General features: G+C 40.9%; 1 protein-coding gene across 1 annotated transcript in view; it reads right to left on the reverse strand.

Moving 5' to 3' along the window:
• Positions 1-17,649, reverse strand: part of LOC139738486 (zinc finger MYND domain-containing protein 11-like) — a 46,143-nt gene extending 28,494 nt beyond the window's left edge. Inside the window, exons 1-2 of the mRNA XM_071649113.1 lie at positions 17,571-17,649; positions 445-738 (exon numbers count right to left, since the gene is read on the reverse strand). Coding sequence (XP_071505214.1) covers positions 445-726 — 282 coding nt within the window. The 5' untranslated portion in view covers positions 727-738; positions 17,571-17,649. The remainder of the gene's footprint in view (positions 1-444; positions 739-17,570) is intronic.
• Between the last annotated feature and the right edge of the window lie 164 nt (positions 17,650-17,813).

The raw sequence follows: 17,813 nt of genomic DNA on the forward strand, positions 1-17,813 counted from the left end.
ACTGGAACTGGTCTATTCGGACATCATATCACTGTCTGACTGGACACACAAGAGAAGTCAAGATTTTCTAATTTGTCTTGCCCATGTCAGCACTGGATTATCCAGTTGACATTACATGAAATCGCGTGTCCCCAAAATCTGTGACACAATTGTATTATCCATGTCTTTATTGCAATGAAGAGGCCCGCAGTAGCGTAGCTCAAAATTTATCAAAGTGAAACAAATGCAAACTTCCTAAAAATTAGATGCTGTTAATGCATGCCAAGGTATTTGATTCACATGCCAAAGCAGTTAGCTAACTGACAACTTTCACAGTAAAGAAGCATGGAAAATACTTTATTTCATTCAGAGTAAATCTCTTTATTAAATGCTTTAAACTGTGTGATCCTTACAACTTTGCAAAATATATGACATCATCAATCAACTTTCCACTTATGTTCTTACTTCTTCTGTCCTCTCTTCAGCACACCAGAAACCATCCTGGGTGGTCCCAGCCCTGCTGCCAACCTTGGACTTGGACAGTTCCTTGACCAGCAGGTTCTCCTTGACAGCATGGACAATCTGGCGCTGCGTTTCCTTGGCAGAGCAGCTGTAGTGTTTGCTCATAAATGCCACAATACGCTCCATGTTGGCCACCTGCCGCTGCTGGCGTATAAAGGTAATGGCCTCCCACAACTGGAGGATGACCTGGGGATCCGACATGCGTCGCTTAACTGTCTTTACCATGGTTGAATATCACTGTCGATGTAATAAACATTGTGTTAAATGTAGGACATTAACAAGAAGTTTCTATATTCCTAGCCCTAGTAAACTGCTAGATGAACTTAGTGACAATATAACGTTTATAATAGGTTAGCTAGCGCGGCACGCGAATACATGTGCCTGTGCGTGATGTCTTGATCCGCGGAATAAAAACACGCACTCTTGTTAGTCATGCGAAAATATCCACTTTTACAGTAGCTGGCTGTATAATACACTGTTGCAGGCTGACACTTGATTCTGTGGCACGCATTGGCACGACTCGAGTCTTGCTAGTGCGCAAACTAGTGGTAAACTGGCGTGAAGTGCGCATAAATCCGTCGTGACTGCGTGCCATGTTGGGACGAGAATTTTGAAATGTTCAACATTTTGGTCACGACAAAATTTCGGGACTAGGTCGTGAACTATGCTCAAACTGTTCGTGAACTTGTCGTGAACTCGTCGGGAGGATGCGGGAGGATGAGTGCCAGTGCGTGGCAGTGCGCGCCATGCCACGAATGGTTCACGAGTAGTTCACGACATGTTCACGAATTGGTGCGCGTCGCAGCGTGGCCGTGCCATCCCACTGACACGGTCACGTGTACTTCACGCATTGATGGCACGACTAGTTTACAGACTTCATGAACAGTATGCGCATGGCACGAGCAGTTCACGACAAGTTCACGAGCAGTTCACGAACAGTTCATGACTACTGCGCGACAGTGGCGCTCGCGTCGGTGCGGGGGTATATATAGGGCAAGAAACGCAAGAAAGTCCCCTCACCCACCCCCCCCCCAAAAAAACGACATCCTTTGTTTCTTGCGTTTCTTTTCCGTTTCTCTTTCTTTTCGTTTCTCTTTTCGTTAACTTCTAGTTCTTTGTTTCTTCTCCCTTTTTTGGGGGGTGAGTGGGGGAGGGGACTTCTTTTCTTTTATTATTCGTTTTCATTTCTCCTTTTCTTTTTCTTTTTTCCTTTTCTTTTCCGTTTCTTTATTCGTGTCTTTTTTCGTTTCTTCTTTTTTTTTCTTTTGTCGTTTCTTTTTCGCTTTTGTTTTGTTTCCTTTTTACTTTTTTTTTTGGGGGGGGGAGTGGGGGAGGGGAGTTTTGTTGTTTGTTTGTTTCATTGTCCTTTATTTTTTCGTTTCTTTTTCATTTAATTTTTTTTTGTTTCGTTTCGTTTTCGTTTCTCTTTAACTTTATTTTAAGGTTAAAAAGAAAAACAAGTGTTTTGAAATAAGATAACAATTTATAAACATGAAAACAGCAAACAACAAATATGTACAAGTATTCAGCATGTTGTCTCTTCCGCAACCAATCCAAAAATGACCAGGGGTTGGGGAGGCCCCCTTTTTATATGGCGTGCCCAAGTCAGCCTGACACTGTCCGAATTGCGCAAACTCGTCGTGCCGATGCGGGAAGTGCGTTAACTATGGGCAAACTATGCGCAAACTATGCGTGAACTCGTTGTGCCAGTTTGTGTCAATGTGGACACTGATGGGCACGCGTTCGTGAACTATTTGTGAACTCGTCGTGAACTATGCCTGAACTAGTCGTGAACAGTGCGGGAGCCTCCCAGTTCGTGCCCCAAAATGGCACGACTTGCCACGACAAAATCGTGGCCAAAAGTCGTGCAAGTGTCAGCCTTGCATTAGCTAGAGACTGGCTTCTGTACTGATATACAGTAATGCTCAGTGACACATCCCATAACTGACAATGAATACTTTGAACAGAATTTAAAAGATCTGGAAGCTGTTATCATGACTATTGAAGGCATGGAACCATGTTAAGATTGTACATGTTCCAAATCTTTGTTATGATAAAATTTATGCAAGAGTGCCATAAGGAAATTAAAAATTCTTGAAATTATATGTAGTGAACAGTATTCAACATTTAATGATTCCTAAATCATTGCAATCTGACTAAAATATCTCAGTTCAAGGTGTGCCATTTGTCCATCTGGTGATGAGTTATTGTGGCAATATGCACTAAAGTAGAATAAGTTCAATGCAGCCTGCCCACAATGTGTGAATAAACACATTACTATTTTTTTTTCCAGGATTGTTGATCATCTAACATTTCATAATAACATTTGAAAACTAGAAAAGCATTCAGAGAACGCAGACTTCCAACAAGCCAGTCAACCTATTGTTTAGTCAACTCAGCAGAGCATGCTCTTTGCGCGTATGCATACCTCCAAGAGATCAAAAATTCTTCACAAATCGGGATCCAGATTCGGATCACTACCAAAATTTAAACATTCTTTGTGTCATCATCAACTTTTCCTGAAAGTTTCATTCAAAACTGTTCACAACTTTTTGAGTTATTTTGCAAACAGACAAACCAATGCCGATGATCACTTTAATACACATGTAACCGCCTTCCTTGGTATAGGTAAACAATGTGATTGTAGCACATCCAACATATTGGGCACATATCTGCTTAGAGATATATTTTTCAGCTGTGCTTCAATTTATGGATGATGACAACAGTTTTGTATATATTACACACAGTCAGAGCATGTACCAATACAGTACATATATGTACTGCACTGGTACGATAAGCTATCACTGACACAGTAATGGTGGATATACATGTAATCAAATGCAGAAAATTACTTCCAATGTAATATCAGTGAGTCATCAAATCCTGTTTGAAGGGGACTAAAAAAGTAACCTTGTTTAATAATTTGCGTAATAATGTACTTGTGCATATGATGATCCTCCATGTAGTCATGAACCTACACGTATGTTCCAACACATTTGGGACAGAAAATAATTATTTTCAACAGATGTCACTTGTATTGTGAACATGAAAATACATTGTAAGGGGTTGTCTTTTCTTTAACTCTACAATGTATCTCTGTCACAGGCCGATTTAATCGGCCTGAAGCCTGCTACGAAAATGCTCTGGCTGATTCAGTTGGCCCTACTTTGACAGATTACTCCAAAGGCTTTGATGCTCCCACTCTATAAACTCATTTGTGATTGGCTGACGGTGTAAGGAAATGATATCTAGTGTGAAAGAAAGCTTCCTCACCTTCAACCAATCAGGAAAGCCTTCGCAAATTCCAAGAAGTTGCGAGTGGAGAATTTGATGGCAAAGGTGCAATTCGACGGATTGCATAATTTGTATTATAAATGTACACAATCAGGAGCTAGCAGTCAGGTCTGTATGCTGGCTGTAATCTATGTGCTATGTGATGATCTCATGCACCCGCATGCAACATGTGGAGAGACATTTTCACGGTTCGCTTGTGCAATTCTGGTAATTTAATGCGAATTCACTGTGCAGCAAGCATGGGTAGAGCACATCTATGTGGTAATCACATCTAATTTTTCTGTTTTTATCACAATAGAAATGCAATTCCAGAACTTACTTTGATAAATTGTACTTCTATTCCCAACAGGTAGCAGTTGCTAAGAAAACTTACAAAACTAAGTTGTTTCAAGATAGGCTCCCATGTTATTTGTGTTCTATGATCAAATAGAGCTCGCACTGTGCACCGGCACAACGTTGCATTGACTCATTGTTATGGAAATCAAATAGCGCTTGCACTGTTAGGTGAGTTTTCAGATGCGATAGCAGAATTGATGACAAATTTTTAAAAAGTGCCCGCATCCTCCTTTTTTTCAAAAAGTTGAAACAAAATATCAGGGCTGCACACTAGCACCGGTTTGACGGTCCCAGACCGGTAAAAGTCATTGTCCGGCCAGTAACTTTTCAGGAAATCCACAAGTTACCAGTTCGACATGACCAGTAGAAAATAGAATTGGCAAGGTCAGTAGATAGAAAAAAAAAAACAAGGAAAAGTAGAAATTACGCGGTGCGTAACATATGTCCCTGCCGGAAGTAGCATTTTGTAACAAAATGTGCAATATAGGTAAAAAATCAAGGTCAAAGGTCAAAGAAGTCAAAGGTCAAAATTCTGTGTAGAAGTTGTGAAGCCCTCACCTAGTGCCATCACATAAAGCAAATGGAATCGAAATTGGGTTAGAAATGGCGAAGGAGTAGCATTTTGTAGCCAATGTACAATATAGGTCAAAAATCAAGGTCAAAGGTCAAAGAAGACAAAGGTCAAAATTCTGTGCAGAAGTTTTGAAGCCCTCACCTAGTGCTATCACATAAAGCAAACGGAATCGAAATCGGGTTAGAAATGGCGAAGGAGTAGCATTCTGTAGCAAAATGCACAATATAGGTCGAAAATCAAGGTCAAAGGTCAAAGAGGTCAAAGGTCAAAATTCTGTGTAGAAGTTTTGAAGCCCTCAACTAGTGCCATCATATAAAGCAAACGGAATCGAAATCGGGTTAAAAATGGCGAAGGAGTAGCATTTCGTAGCAAAATGTACAATATGGGTCAAAAATCAAGGTCAAAGGTCAAAGAAGTCAAAGGTCAAAATTCTGTGTAGAAGTTTTGAAGCCCTCACATAGTGCCATCACATAAAGCAAACGGAATCGAAATCGGGTTAAAAATGGCGAAGGAGTAGCATTTTGTAGCAAAATGTACAATATAGGTCAAAAAATCAAGGTCAAAGGTCAAAGAAGTCAAAGGTCAAAATTCTGTGTAGAAGTTTTGAAGCCCTCACCTAGTGCCATCACATAAAGCAAACGGAATCGAAATCGGGTTAGAAATGGCGAAGGAGTAGCATTTTGTAGCAAAATGTACAATATAGGTCAAAGGTCAAGGTCAAAGGTCACGACTGAAATTCTGTGTAGAAGTTTCAAAGCTCCCATGTAGTGCTATCATATAAAGCAAACAGAATCAAAATTGGCTCATAAATGACAGAGAAGTAGCAAATTGAAGATTTTGATCACACACGGACGCACACACGGACACACGGATGGACGGACGGACGGACGGACGGACACACGGACGGACACACACACGTACGGAACCCGTTTCATAGTCCCCTGCTCGAACTCGTTCGGCGGGGACAAAAAAGCAGCCCCGATCAGGGAGAAATAGTATACAAATGATGCACAGGATAGAGTGCGTTAGTGGAGGCGTATAGCGCACTGGAGGGTATTTACAATTGTGAAACATGCACGAGGCGAAGCCGAGTGCATGTTTCACAATTGTAAATACCCTCTAGTGAGCTGCATCTCCACTAACGCCACGAAATAATCCTGTGCATCATTTGTTTTATAAAATGGGTCGAAAACTAACAGCATTTTTCACGTACCTTTGTGGGTCAATACCAGTCAGCTACATGTAGCACTCGCTCGAGAGAGTCGAGTCAAGCACGTCGCACTCGGAAATCCCGCACATAAGTACTGTACGTATAAGAGTACTGTATACGTATGCCACATAATATGTTATGCACACAAGAAAGGCCGGCCGGCAGCCCGAACTAGAAGTTGTTTATAGGATTGACAGCGCGTATAGTAGCGCGCGACGCACTTGTAACAACTGATTGAGTGCGCACTGGTACTGCAGTGCGATGGTACTAAAGTAATCAAAGCCCACGTGACTCATTTCAGCGCTTCCTATTGGCTACGTTCTTGAACCCATTTTATAAAATGCAATATATCGCATTGTTCAACAAGTTTTACTTAAGTTTTCGTTTATGTCTACCGTTGCAATTTGTACAGTAAACATATTAGTTTTGAGCGTAAGCAGTCGACGAGCGAGATGGTTATTCACACTCGCTTGCACATTGGCGCTGCTCACGCACTTCCATGCCATGCAATACATGCAATTAAGTATGTACAATGTAACTGCTGAACTAATTCCCCGACCCCCGTTTGTTCGTTCGTTTGCTTGCGATCGGTGGTCATGCCAGACAAGGAGTATTGATAGAAGCTCGCGCATTTCTGTGGTCATTTTACTCACAATTTTTTTACGCAAGATCCGGTCCTGGCTTCGCGGCAGCGTGGCAGTTGACATGTTAGAACTAGCCTAATCAACTTGTGCCGATTTTTAGAAAAAGTAAAAACATATTCAGCAGTAAATACTAGAGAATATCTGATTGCGTTTATTCTACCTTTACACATTTCACAAGTATATTTTCATTCCTTCAGAATGGTCTCATAATGAAGAAAAGCGCAAAAAAGTATCACAAAATTGGCCCTGCCGCGTACCTTTCAAGAACACTATGCACAAAATGTGAAGAGATTATCGGGAGAAGAAAAATAATTCATGAAATCATCGCAGTCCCGCTCACATTTGAGGTAGAAATCGGCCCAAAAAGGATCATGAATTTGGGCACGTCCTACACCTTTCAAGAACGGATGTACGAAATGCGAAGAGATTATCGGGAGAAAAAAATAAAAAACACATTTTTCAATCCCTTTTGGCGCGTGCATCATAAAAGATTATACAGCTGGATAACAATTCATGAAATCATCGCAATCCCGTTGAAATTTGAGGAAACAATAGGCGCTAAAAGAATCTCGAATTTGGTCCTGCATGTCGTGTTGGTCATCAAAAACTATGCACAAATGCGAAGAATTATCTGGAGAAAAATACAGTGAAACCCCGTTATAACGAGGTCCGTGGGACCGGCGATATTACCTCGTTATAACCGGTACCTCGTTATAACCGTACGCATCAAAAACAAAGAAAAACATAAGCATGACGTCATATGCCCATCAATCAAACTTAAGAACGTCCTTTGCGTTGCTATTACACAATTATGGATCGCTTTTATTGAGAGAATTGAAGGGAAATTATTTGTGAATTGAAAAAAAAAGACGAACAAAGTAGGGGTTGAAATGCGTTAATTCTTTATTTTTCTTCCAAATGTCTCATCGCATAATAGTTGTTCATACCATCTTGAGAAGTAGGCCTACTCGGCAGGATCATATTCGTGATTCTTTCTACATCTATCTCTTCCTCTTGTATTGAACCATTCTGAAAGAATGATGTCTTTTCGTTTGTGAAATGTAGTGTGAACTGACAATGAACAAAAAATCAGATTCTATAAAATGCGCTTGTTACGTTTTTTCAAGCGCAAAAACAGTAGAAACACACATACGTTGTTTACCGTAACTTGCGACGTATTTTACGCTGATGGTGCCCAACGGGAATGCGATGATTTCATGAATCATTTCGGCTGTAATCATATACAATGTATGATCGTTGCGCCCGAAGGGATCAAAAATGCGTTCTTTATTTTCTTCCAAAAATCTTTTCGCGTTTTGTACTTCCGTTCTTGAAAAATATGCGGCGGGATTGAATTTGGAATTGATTCTTTTTTACGCACAGCTGTACCTGTTGGTGCCCAGCAGAAATGCGATGATTTTATGCGTTATTTTGGCTGTAATTATATGATCGTTGCGCCCGAAGGGATTAAAATACGTCCTTTATTTTCTTCCGAAAATCTTTTCGCGTTTTGTACTTCCGTTCTTGAAAAAATGCGGCGGGATTGAATTTGGAATTAATCCTTTCTACGCTAAGCTGTACCTGTTGGTGCCCAGCGGGAATGCGATGATTTGATGAATCATTTTGGCTGCATGATCGTTGCGCCCGAAGGGATTAAAAAATATACGTTCTTTGTTTTTTTTCCGAAAATCTCTTCGCGTTTTGTACATCCGTTCTTGAAAAATGTGGGCCAGGATTAAATGTGGAAGGTTGTGATCCTTTTTACGCAAATCTGTACCAGTTGGTGCCCAGCAGGAATGCGCTGATTTCATGAATCATTTCGGCTGTAAACCTATAGGTAGTATGATCGTTGCGCCCGAGCCTCTTTTACTTTCTTCCGAGAATCTCTTCGCGTTTTGTACATCCATTCTTGAAAAATATTTGACAGGATTGAATTTGAAAGGTTGTGATCCTTTTTACACAAATCTGTACCTGTTTGTGCCCAGCGGGAATGCGATGATTTCATGAATCATTTCGGCCGTCATGGCTGTAGTCTTATACAATATAATAATGATCGTTGCGCCCGAAGGGATTTAAAATGCGTTATTTTCTTCCGAATATCTCTTTGCGTTTTGTACATCCGTTCTTGAAAAATATGCGACAGGATTGATTTTTGAAGGTCGTGATCCTTTTTACACAAATCTGTACCTCATAGACCATTCTGAAAGAAAGAAAAATCTTCATAGTGAATTGCAGTGTTACTAGAGTTATCGATAATGAACAAACCTAGAGCTATTCAAACTGTTAAATGCGTTTTTTCTTTTCTGAACACCGACGCAATTGAAAGTAGATTAACAAACGTTTTATTCAACTATTTTACGCTACTGCCACAGGACGCGTATCTCGCGAAAAAGGAAATCGAATTATTTTATTCAATAACTTAGTATAAGAGGAACATCGGAAGGTATTTCTGTGTTTTATTGCGTGGTTTAGAAGAAAACACGGACGGAACGGTACTCTGCAAAACGGGAAAGAGACTTGGATAGCGTGAATTTGGTTTTCAATGTTTCGTTTGTCGCGTGTTTGAAAGCAGCAAGTCAAGAACATGGAACCTCGTTATATCCGATCAAATTGCTTATGTTTTTCTTTATCATGATGCACCGAAATTGTCCTCGTTATAACCGGAATCTCGTTATAACCAAACTCGTTATAACCGATTAGTTCCGCCATAGGTTTACACGCGAAGGAAAACGGGACCGACGCCGTCACCTCGTTATAAGCGGTTCCTCGTTATAACCGAACTCGTTATAACGGGGTTTCACTGTAAAGAACACATTTTCAACCCTTCTGGTGCGTGTATCACAAAAGATTACAGCCGAAGTAATTCATGAAATCATCACAATTCCGCCGATATTTGAGGTAGAAATAGGCGCAAAAAGGATCGTGAATTCGGCTGTACGAAATGCCAAGAGATTATCACGAGAAAAATAAAGGACACATTTTCAACCAATTTTCTTGGCGCGTGCATCATAAAGATTACAGCCGAATGATAATTCACGAAATCATCGCAATCCCGTTGAAATTTGAGGAAACAATAGGCGCAAAACGGATCTCGAATTCGGTCCTACATTCCGTGTACCTTTAAAAACGCATGAATGCACAAATGCAAAGAGATTATCGGGAGAAAAATAAAGAACGCATTTTCAAACCTTCAGGTGCGTGCATCACAAAAGATTGCAGCCGAAATAATTCATGAAAATTAATCATCGCAATCCAGATGATATTTGAGGTAGACATAGGCACAAAAAGGATCGCGAATTCGGCCGTGTCATATACCTTTTAAGAACGCATGTACGAAATGCGAGGAGATTATTGGGAGAAAAATAAAGGATACATTTTCAACCCCTTTTGGCGTATGCATCATAAAGATCACAGCCGAATAATAATAAATGAATAATCATGGCAATCCCGTTGAAATTTGAGGAAACAAAAGGCACAAAAAGGATCTCAAATTCGGCCCTGCATGCTGTGTTTTTTTAAAAAAAGCATGCACTAATGCGAAGAGATTTTCGGGAGAAAAATGAAGAACGCATTTTCAACCCTTCTGGTGCGTGCATCACAGAAGATTACAGCCGATTGTGAAATCATCACAATCCTGCTGATATTTGAGGTAAAAATAGGCCAAAAAAGGATCGTGAATTTGGCCGTGTCGTATAATCTTTTAAGAACACATGTACGAAATGCAGAGATTCTTGGGAGAAAAATAAAAGACACATTTTCAACCCTTTTTCACTTTTGGCACGTGCATCATAAAGATTACAGCCGAATAATGATTCATGAAATCATAGCAATCCCGTTGCAGTTTGAGGAAACAATAGGAGCAAAAAGAATCATGAGTACGGCCGTGTCGTATATCTTTTAAGAACACATTCACGATCACGAAATGCGAAGAGTTTATCGGGAAAAAATATACTGTAGGACACATTTTCCACCCCTTTTGGCGCGTGCATCATAAAAGATTACAGCCGAAGTAATTTATGAAATCGTCACAATCTTGCTGATATTTGAGGTAGAAATAGACAGTGCAAAAAAGATCGCGAATTCGGCCCTGCCGCGTACCTTTCAAGAACGCATGCACAAATGCTAAGAGATTATCGGGAGAAAATAAGAACCTCTTCTGGCGCGTGCATCAGAAAATATTACAGCTAAAATAATTCATGAAATCATCACAATCCATCAGAGCACCACGAGTGTGAAATACGCAAGTTAAGTAACGTATGTTACTCTGTACGTGCGCCGATGTTTAGAAAAAGTCACAAACGCATACAATCTGATTTTGTTCATTATCATTTTACAATGTAATTCACAAACATTTAATTCTTTTAAAATGGTTCTACACACGAAGAAGAGATAGGAGTACAAAGCATCACAAATTCGACCCTGCAGTGTACTTTCAAGAACGCATGTACCAGATATGCGAAGAGATTTTTTGAAGAAAATTACAGACCACATTTCAATCCCTTCTTCTTTTTTTCTTCTTCCTTTTTGTATCAACAAATCAATTCGCAAATGATTCCTTTTTGTTCCTTCTCAATGTAGTGATCCATAAAGGCTTTCTTGTGCAATAAACAATGCAAGTTTACAAATATTAATCTGTAAAACATGCCTTTTTATTGGGGGGGGGGGGGGAGGTACATGTAATAGTAGCCGACAAAAAACATGAAATAAGTTTGCAAGTCATTTAATGCTTTTTTAGGTTGTTGTTGTTGACCAGTAAATTTTTCTGGTCGGACCAGTAAAAAATGGTAAAACGGGGTATTTACTGGTACGACAGAGACAGGTCAGACCGGCAGAAAAAAATGGGTTAGTGTGCAGCCCTATATACAAATATATATATATATATATATATATATATATATATATATATATATATATTTTTTTTTTTTTTTTTTTTTTTTTTTTTTTTTTTTTTTTTTTTTACTTGGCCTTACACACAAGTTGATAAAATGACTAGAGGTTGACTGTATGACTGACCATTTTACCAACCATACACTATAGTTAACAAGAGGCCACTGAACAAGAGACGGCAAAAGTTCCTCTTGGGACAGCCACCCAAAGCTAAATACCCCACCACTCACTTGCCAAATGTGCCTGCATCCATGCACAAGCTAACAAGAGTAGGGTAGTGTAGAGTGTTCAAAATAATTGGGGTTGCTGTCCAAAAAGGAACTCTTTCCCAGGAGGCAGTTTTATCACTCTCAGTTTCTATATCAAGTGTATATAGGAGGGGATTCCGTAAAGTCAGATGCAGTCTCCGCAGAAAATATTCCTTTGAGAACGACCAGATACAGACTGATCTTTTGGTCATCAGTGTCTACGGAGGAGAACTGTAAAAGTAAAAAAATGATCAAAGACTCCTCCGGACAGACAGATTTTTCTGTCTAGATGGTCTACTATTCAGTACTAAGTGCAGTCTACAGATTCACTAACTGCGACCAGCAGCCCCAAACGCGTAGCGTAATGGCCGGGATTGTGGACTGTAGCATTCAGGATCATGACAGGGGTAGTATCGCGGATAAATATCAACTTAAATTCAAAAAATTTCTTCAATTTGAAGACTTACAGGTGAAGTTGAAGTGTTGACAACAGGTAACGTACAACGTTTGGTTCTGCCAATAGTCCCTTTCTGTTCGAATTGATGACTTAATGTGACTGAATTGACGGCCAGCACATGGGCACACATCACATGCGCACAAATTTCAAATCCATTGACTGGATAAGATGTCTGTGTGCGCATGCATTGGCCATTAATTCAGTGTAGCTCTCCCAGGTTCCTCTCAACCAAGTCACATTAAGTCATCAATTCGAACAGAAAGGAACTATTGGCAGAACCAAACGTTGCACGTTTATAGTACCAGTCAACACTTCAACTTCACCTGTAAGTCTTCAAATTGAAGAAATTTTTCGATTTGAAGTTGATATTTACTCGTGATACTACCCCCTGTCATGATCCTGAATGCTACAGTCCGCAGCCCCAATACGCTACGCGTTTGGATCTGCTGGTCATGGTCGCAGTTACAGATTCACATACTGTATACGCTATATATTTCGCGGGGGTTTTATTTTCGCGAATTTCGCGAGTCGGGAGCTATTCGCGAAATTAACAACACGCGAAAATATTACCTTCCAGAATGAATCCCTTGCCTTGATGATACGAACATTTCAGTACTAGAATACCATGTCACGGCTTACCGAACAGACCATACTGGCTAAGCTTGTTTACGCACGTCCACGTCTACTTATACGAATACTGTAGAGAGCCAATCCATTATCGCAAGGGGACCACTCATCAGAAATCTAGTGCGATGGACTTAACCACTTCAAAAATGTTGAATTCTAACTTACTAGTTCGCAGAGTTTGGCAAGTGTTTTTCATGCAGTGTATAACTAGTATCATTCTTATACTATTATAGTAAGTTGAAAATTCACACTTTCTTTGCCACTTCATATTTTCTCTGGTCCTCCAATCGCGAATTTAACCACTCGCGAAAATGTGTGACATCGGCAATTCGCGAAAATTTATGTACGCGAAAATTATAGCGTATATAGTACTCTGCAGTTAATTACCGGTACTGCACTAAATATGATAAAGGAAGTCAAAGGTATTCAAGTTGACATACAGTGGAACTACATTGTAGTTTACTGAAAGTGGGAGGGCCATTGCAAGATTACATTGTATGTAGATTGTTTTTCCAGGGGCCCGACTTTAATTACGAGACAGGTGAATAGACTAGCGATCTAATACAGTACTATACTTAGTAGTAGACTTGTAGCAGCGCCATACTGCGTTACCATGGTGACCACAGTGCACTGCTCTGTCCTGAAAGTGAAAAATGTGCAAAACCCTCTTGCAGCTTGTATTTACATTGATTTAGGAAAAGAGAAGGAAAGTCTGTTTAAAACTAGGACGGGTGCCTGATATTGTATTTGTACAGTTTTTACCCACGCCGATGAAAATCGGCAGGGGGTTATGTAAAGGGTTCCGTATGTTTGTTTGTTTGTTTGTTTGTTTGTTTGTTTGTTTGTTTTTTTGTTTGTTTGTTTGTTTGTTTGTTTGTTTGTTTGTGTACAAGATAACAAGAGAACGGGTAAACGGATTTGCACGAAATGTTCAGGGAATGTTTGGATAATGACAGGAAAGAATCGATTAGATTTTGGTGATAATCGGTTGACCCTTGCAAATTCTGTGTGACCTTGAAGTTTTGACCCCATGGTATAGTGACCATTCCGAAAATTTCCCGTTTCTCACTTTGCGATTTTCCGCTACCATACGAAGACATAAACTCCCCAACGATCCGACTTCGCTGCTCAAATGTTCGTAAGAATTCCGAAATTTACGTTTAGGCCTATTTGAGGGACTATGTCCTTCTAGATTTATGAAAGTTCGTTCTCCGTCATCACAAACTGGCCCATATTTTGATGATTTTTCAAATTAACATTGATTGTTTTTTTCGTTGGAGGAGCATTTTGCTCGGTCGCAGTCACACTGCACGATATGCGTGCTCAATTTCAATGCGTGTGCAAGGCCGCTGAAAATGCATCGCGCTCTACACTGTTGGTGCAAAATTGCACCGGGGACGTTGCGGCGCTCGTTGGTGGCCGAATACTGGTGCAGTAGACATTTGCATTCAACCATTGCATTGAATAATTCCCGTAGACACTAATCATAGGGGTAATTGCCTAGGGGGTACGTAAATTTTGTTTTTCTTTTTTGCTTTTGTGGATACCATCAAAGATCGTACACTCATACGACCTTTGATATTTGATGATTTTTCAAATTAATATTGATTGTTTTTTTCGTTGGAGGAGCATTTTGCTCGGTCGCAGTCACACTGCACGATATGCGTGCTCAATGTCAATGCGTGTGCAAGGCCGCTGAAAATGCATCGCGCTCTACACTGTTGGTGCAAAATTGCAATGGGGACGTTGCGGCGCTCGTTGGTGGCCGAATACTGGTGCAGTAGACATTTGCATTCAACCCTTGCATTGAATAATTCCCGTAGACACTAATCATAGGGGTAATTGCCTAGGGGGTACGTAAATTTTGTTTTTCTTTTCTGCTTTTGTGGATACCATCAAAGATCGTACACTCATACGACCTTTGATATCATCACACTCTCGGCTAACTGCGACAGCCGCCACACGCAGTGTGGCGGCTGCGCCGTGCTCCCATTTCAGATCTTCATGTTGAACAAACGGGTGCCTTTGCGGCGCTATATTTCCTTAAATTTTCAACAGAAACTACTAGGAATACTTACATGGGTCGATGAAACCTAAATGACTATCATCGGCGACTGTTTGAGGCATTTCATTGCTTGTGATGCACAAAATGATGTCTTATAAGCAGCTCACCGATGTTCACAGAATTCACAATCACTCGCACAAGCACACAGAATAGGGGAGCTCTCACATTAGCGAAACTGGGGGGAAGCCGCCAGGACCGCGCCTGGCGGCGCGGTCTCCGGGGCTAACTCTCGGCTTGCTATAATCAAAATATCCCGCAAGAAAACGGCGTATTTCTCGATTTTTACCGCTTTTTCCGCGACCCGTCGCGTAGACAATACTCTTAAAACTGGACTTAATTCGCGCGCGCTTGGAAAAGTTCCGATTCTGCACTTTTGACGGTGGAATTTGGGATTTTCGATGGATTTTTGGAGGAGACTTAAGGACTTTCCTGTACGTGAATGAGTGTTAATACCGTATGTGTAATTATGTGATTTGCGTGTGATGTGACTGTAGAACCAAAGATCGTACACTTCAGTGTACGATCTTTGGTAGAACTCACTGGCTGGTGATAAAGCACACTGGCAATTAAGTGGCCGAATTCTGGTAGATGACCGAATGCACATTATGTTTACCCCGACTTTGTACTTAGGCGTGGGTCTGCCGCCTTTGACGGCCCCTCTCTAGTTTATTATGATATAGGCAGCAGAAGTGGGCACTGCAAAATGTCACACTGCAGCACAGCACTACAGCTGACAGTTGACCGCTCTGCCTGACCTTTTGATAAAGTACCCCTTGGCCCAAAGCCTCATTATCACTGACCATAACAAATCACCACCTCTTAGGGAAGAATACCACCACTGACCCCTCACTCTTTAGTGTTTCCGGGGTCGTTTTTCTTCCAAGTTCAGGGCAAATAGATCTCATTGTGTGTATGAATGAAAACAGATAAGATGACAGGGAAATATACCAGTTGCTGTCTGATTGATGCGTCCTAAAAGCCAGGCAGCTAAAAACAAAATCTGACCCCAGACTGGACGGAGACTTCGTGTGCATCTTTGACCCCTGAAGAGGAAGTGAATTTGACCACGACTTCCACTTCGCTGTCATGATCAAGCCATATAAAAACCCCGAAAACTCTGAAATAGCAGGACTTTGAAATTGCCATTGACTGTTGATTATGCTGCCCGAGATCAGCTCGTCTAGCTGATATTTTCTCCTCAACTTCATGACTTTTGGCTGAAAACTGTGAGAGGACTTTGTTTCGTCAGGCAGTCCTTATTTCTCCACAATACTGGGCTGAAAATTTTGAGAGGACTTTGTTTCGCCTGGCAGTCCTTGCTTTTCTGCCCTATGCCTCAACAGCCTGGAAATAAGCATCTTTCCCGGGAGGAGAACAGCACCGCAGCCCAAAATCAGTCTTTAATTACAACCGGCAATTAGAAACTGTTGACTCTACACATGTATTTATAAGAGGATAATGTTTGCTCAATCTTTTCCAATGACTGTCACAATGCGGCATCTACATCATTTCAGGCAAATCTGACTCCTTGCCTCATTCATACCGAGCATCCAGTCGACCTCATCCCGTTCCCGTTTCATCTCGCTCTGGACCCGTCGTGTTCGAGTTTTTCGCCCCAACTCAGCCTTCGCGCTCATCTTCGGCGACGCCATCCTCGCGAAGTGACGCACGCCATTTCAATGGATTTTCGCGGAACATTCCGGGCTTTACATAAACTGGAGATTTCGCGCCCTGATACACCGTGTTAGATTATTGGTGGTGAATGTTTTGGAATTTCCTAATTCGGATAATATCTGTGGATCCACATTATTGAGCTTGATGTTGAATAAGTCAAGAGGGGTAATGTACATCTGTTCAATTTATACTTAGTTGTAAGCATTATTCTGAACGCCAGAATAATATAAGATTTTTGTCTGTCACGGCAACGCTATAAATGACAGAATGTCGATACAGGCATGATCCTGATCGATTGTAAATAAAGTCCGTTCAATTAAGAAGGCCATTGCAAATGTAAACTGAACTGTCTCACATGTGTTTACTTTAACCCCGCTGTCTCGTAAACAATAAGTTGAATAACAAAAATAGGGGAATTGGTTATGGCATGCCTTGGTTATTGACCCTTGCGCATGCAACTTAAGCAAAAAACAATAACAAGCACTCTCACAATTACAACTACCAGTATACCAATTCTTCCTAAATCTGTAGAGGTTTAGTTTAGAAACGTCTAGAACCCAAAGTCTACACACACTGCACTGCTTTTTAGTAATTTACATTGTATATCTCACAACCCAACACTCACGCGAGACATTACACTCTAACGATACGTCGTCAATAGCCATCCACCAGAACTTGTGGTTGGAGTTTCACGATACAATATACCTAAAAACATTTTCATTAGATTTTCAATAGATTCATCGTGTTTATGGAAAGCCATGATGAAGTAGTACCACGATAAAACCCACTGCACAGGTCTTTAACGTTAGGGAGTTAAATCCCTTACCCGCACCAAGCCAGGGACGGTGCACTACCTAAGCTATGCCGCATGCAGCAGCCATATACTTGGCGTTATCAAGAAGGCAATGATTCGTTCGATCCTGGATCAAACGTCCAGAATTACTCTCCATGTCATAACTCAATCATCATTTTAGACTCTGCGTCTTGTAAACACATTATACTTTGGAAGTGCCTTATAAAACTGTTATGTAAATGCTAAATCCAGTCGCTTACCGATGGGATGCTATCACATCGATCGACAATCAATGCAAGGAACTTCCGTGTCCTCTTCAAGCTTCATGAAACACGTACGTGTACGTGTAGCGCGTACAAAAAAATACACCGCGTTTACTACCCAGCGAGCGAGCGAGCCTGTCTAGCTAGCTGGCCCAGGTTGGCCCTGTCACTGCATGCGATAACGTAGCCAGCCATACCTCCGCTGTACATATTCATCGTAATAAAAGATACATGTACCAC

The sequence above is a fragment of the Diadema antillarum genome, unplaced genomic scaffold (genome assembly GCF_040938485.1).
Source record: "Diadema antillarum isolate AM-2024a unplaced genomic scaffold, OU_Dant_1.0 seq00000746_RagTag, whole genome shotgun sequence".
Lineage (NCBI taxonomy): Eukaryota > Metazoa > Echinodermata > Echinoidea > Diadematoida > Diadematidae > Diadema > Diadema antillarum.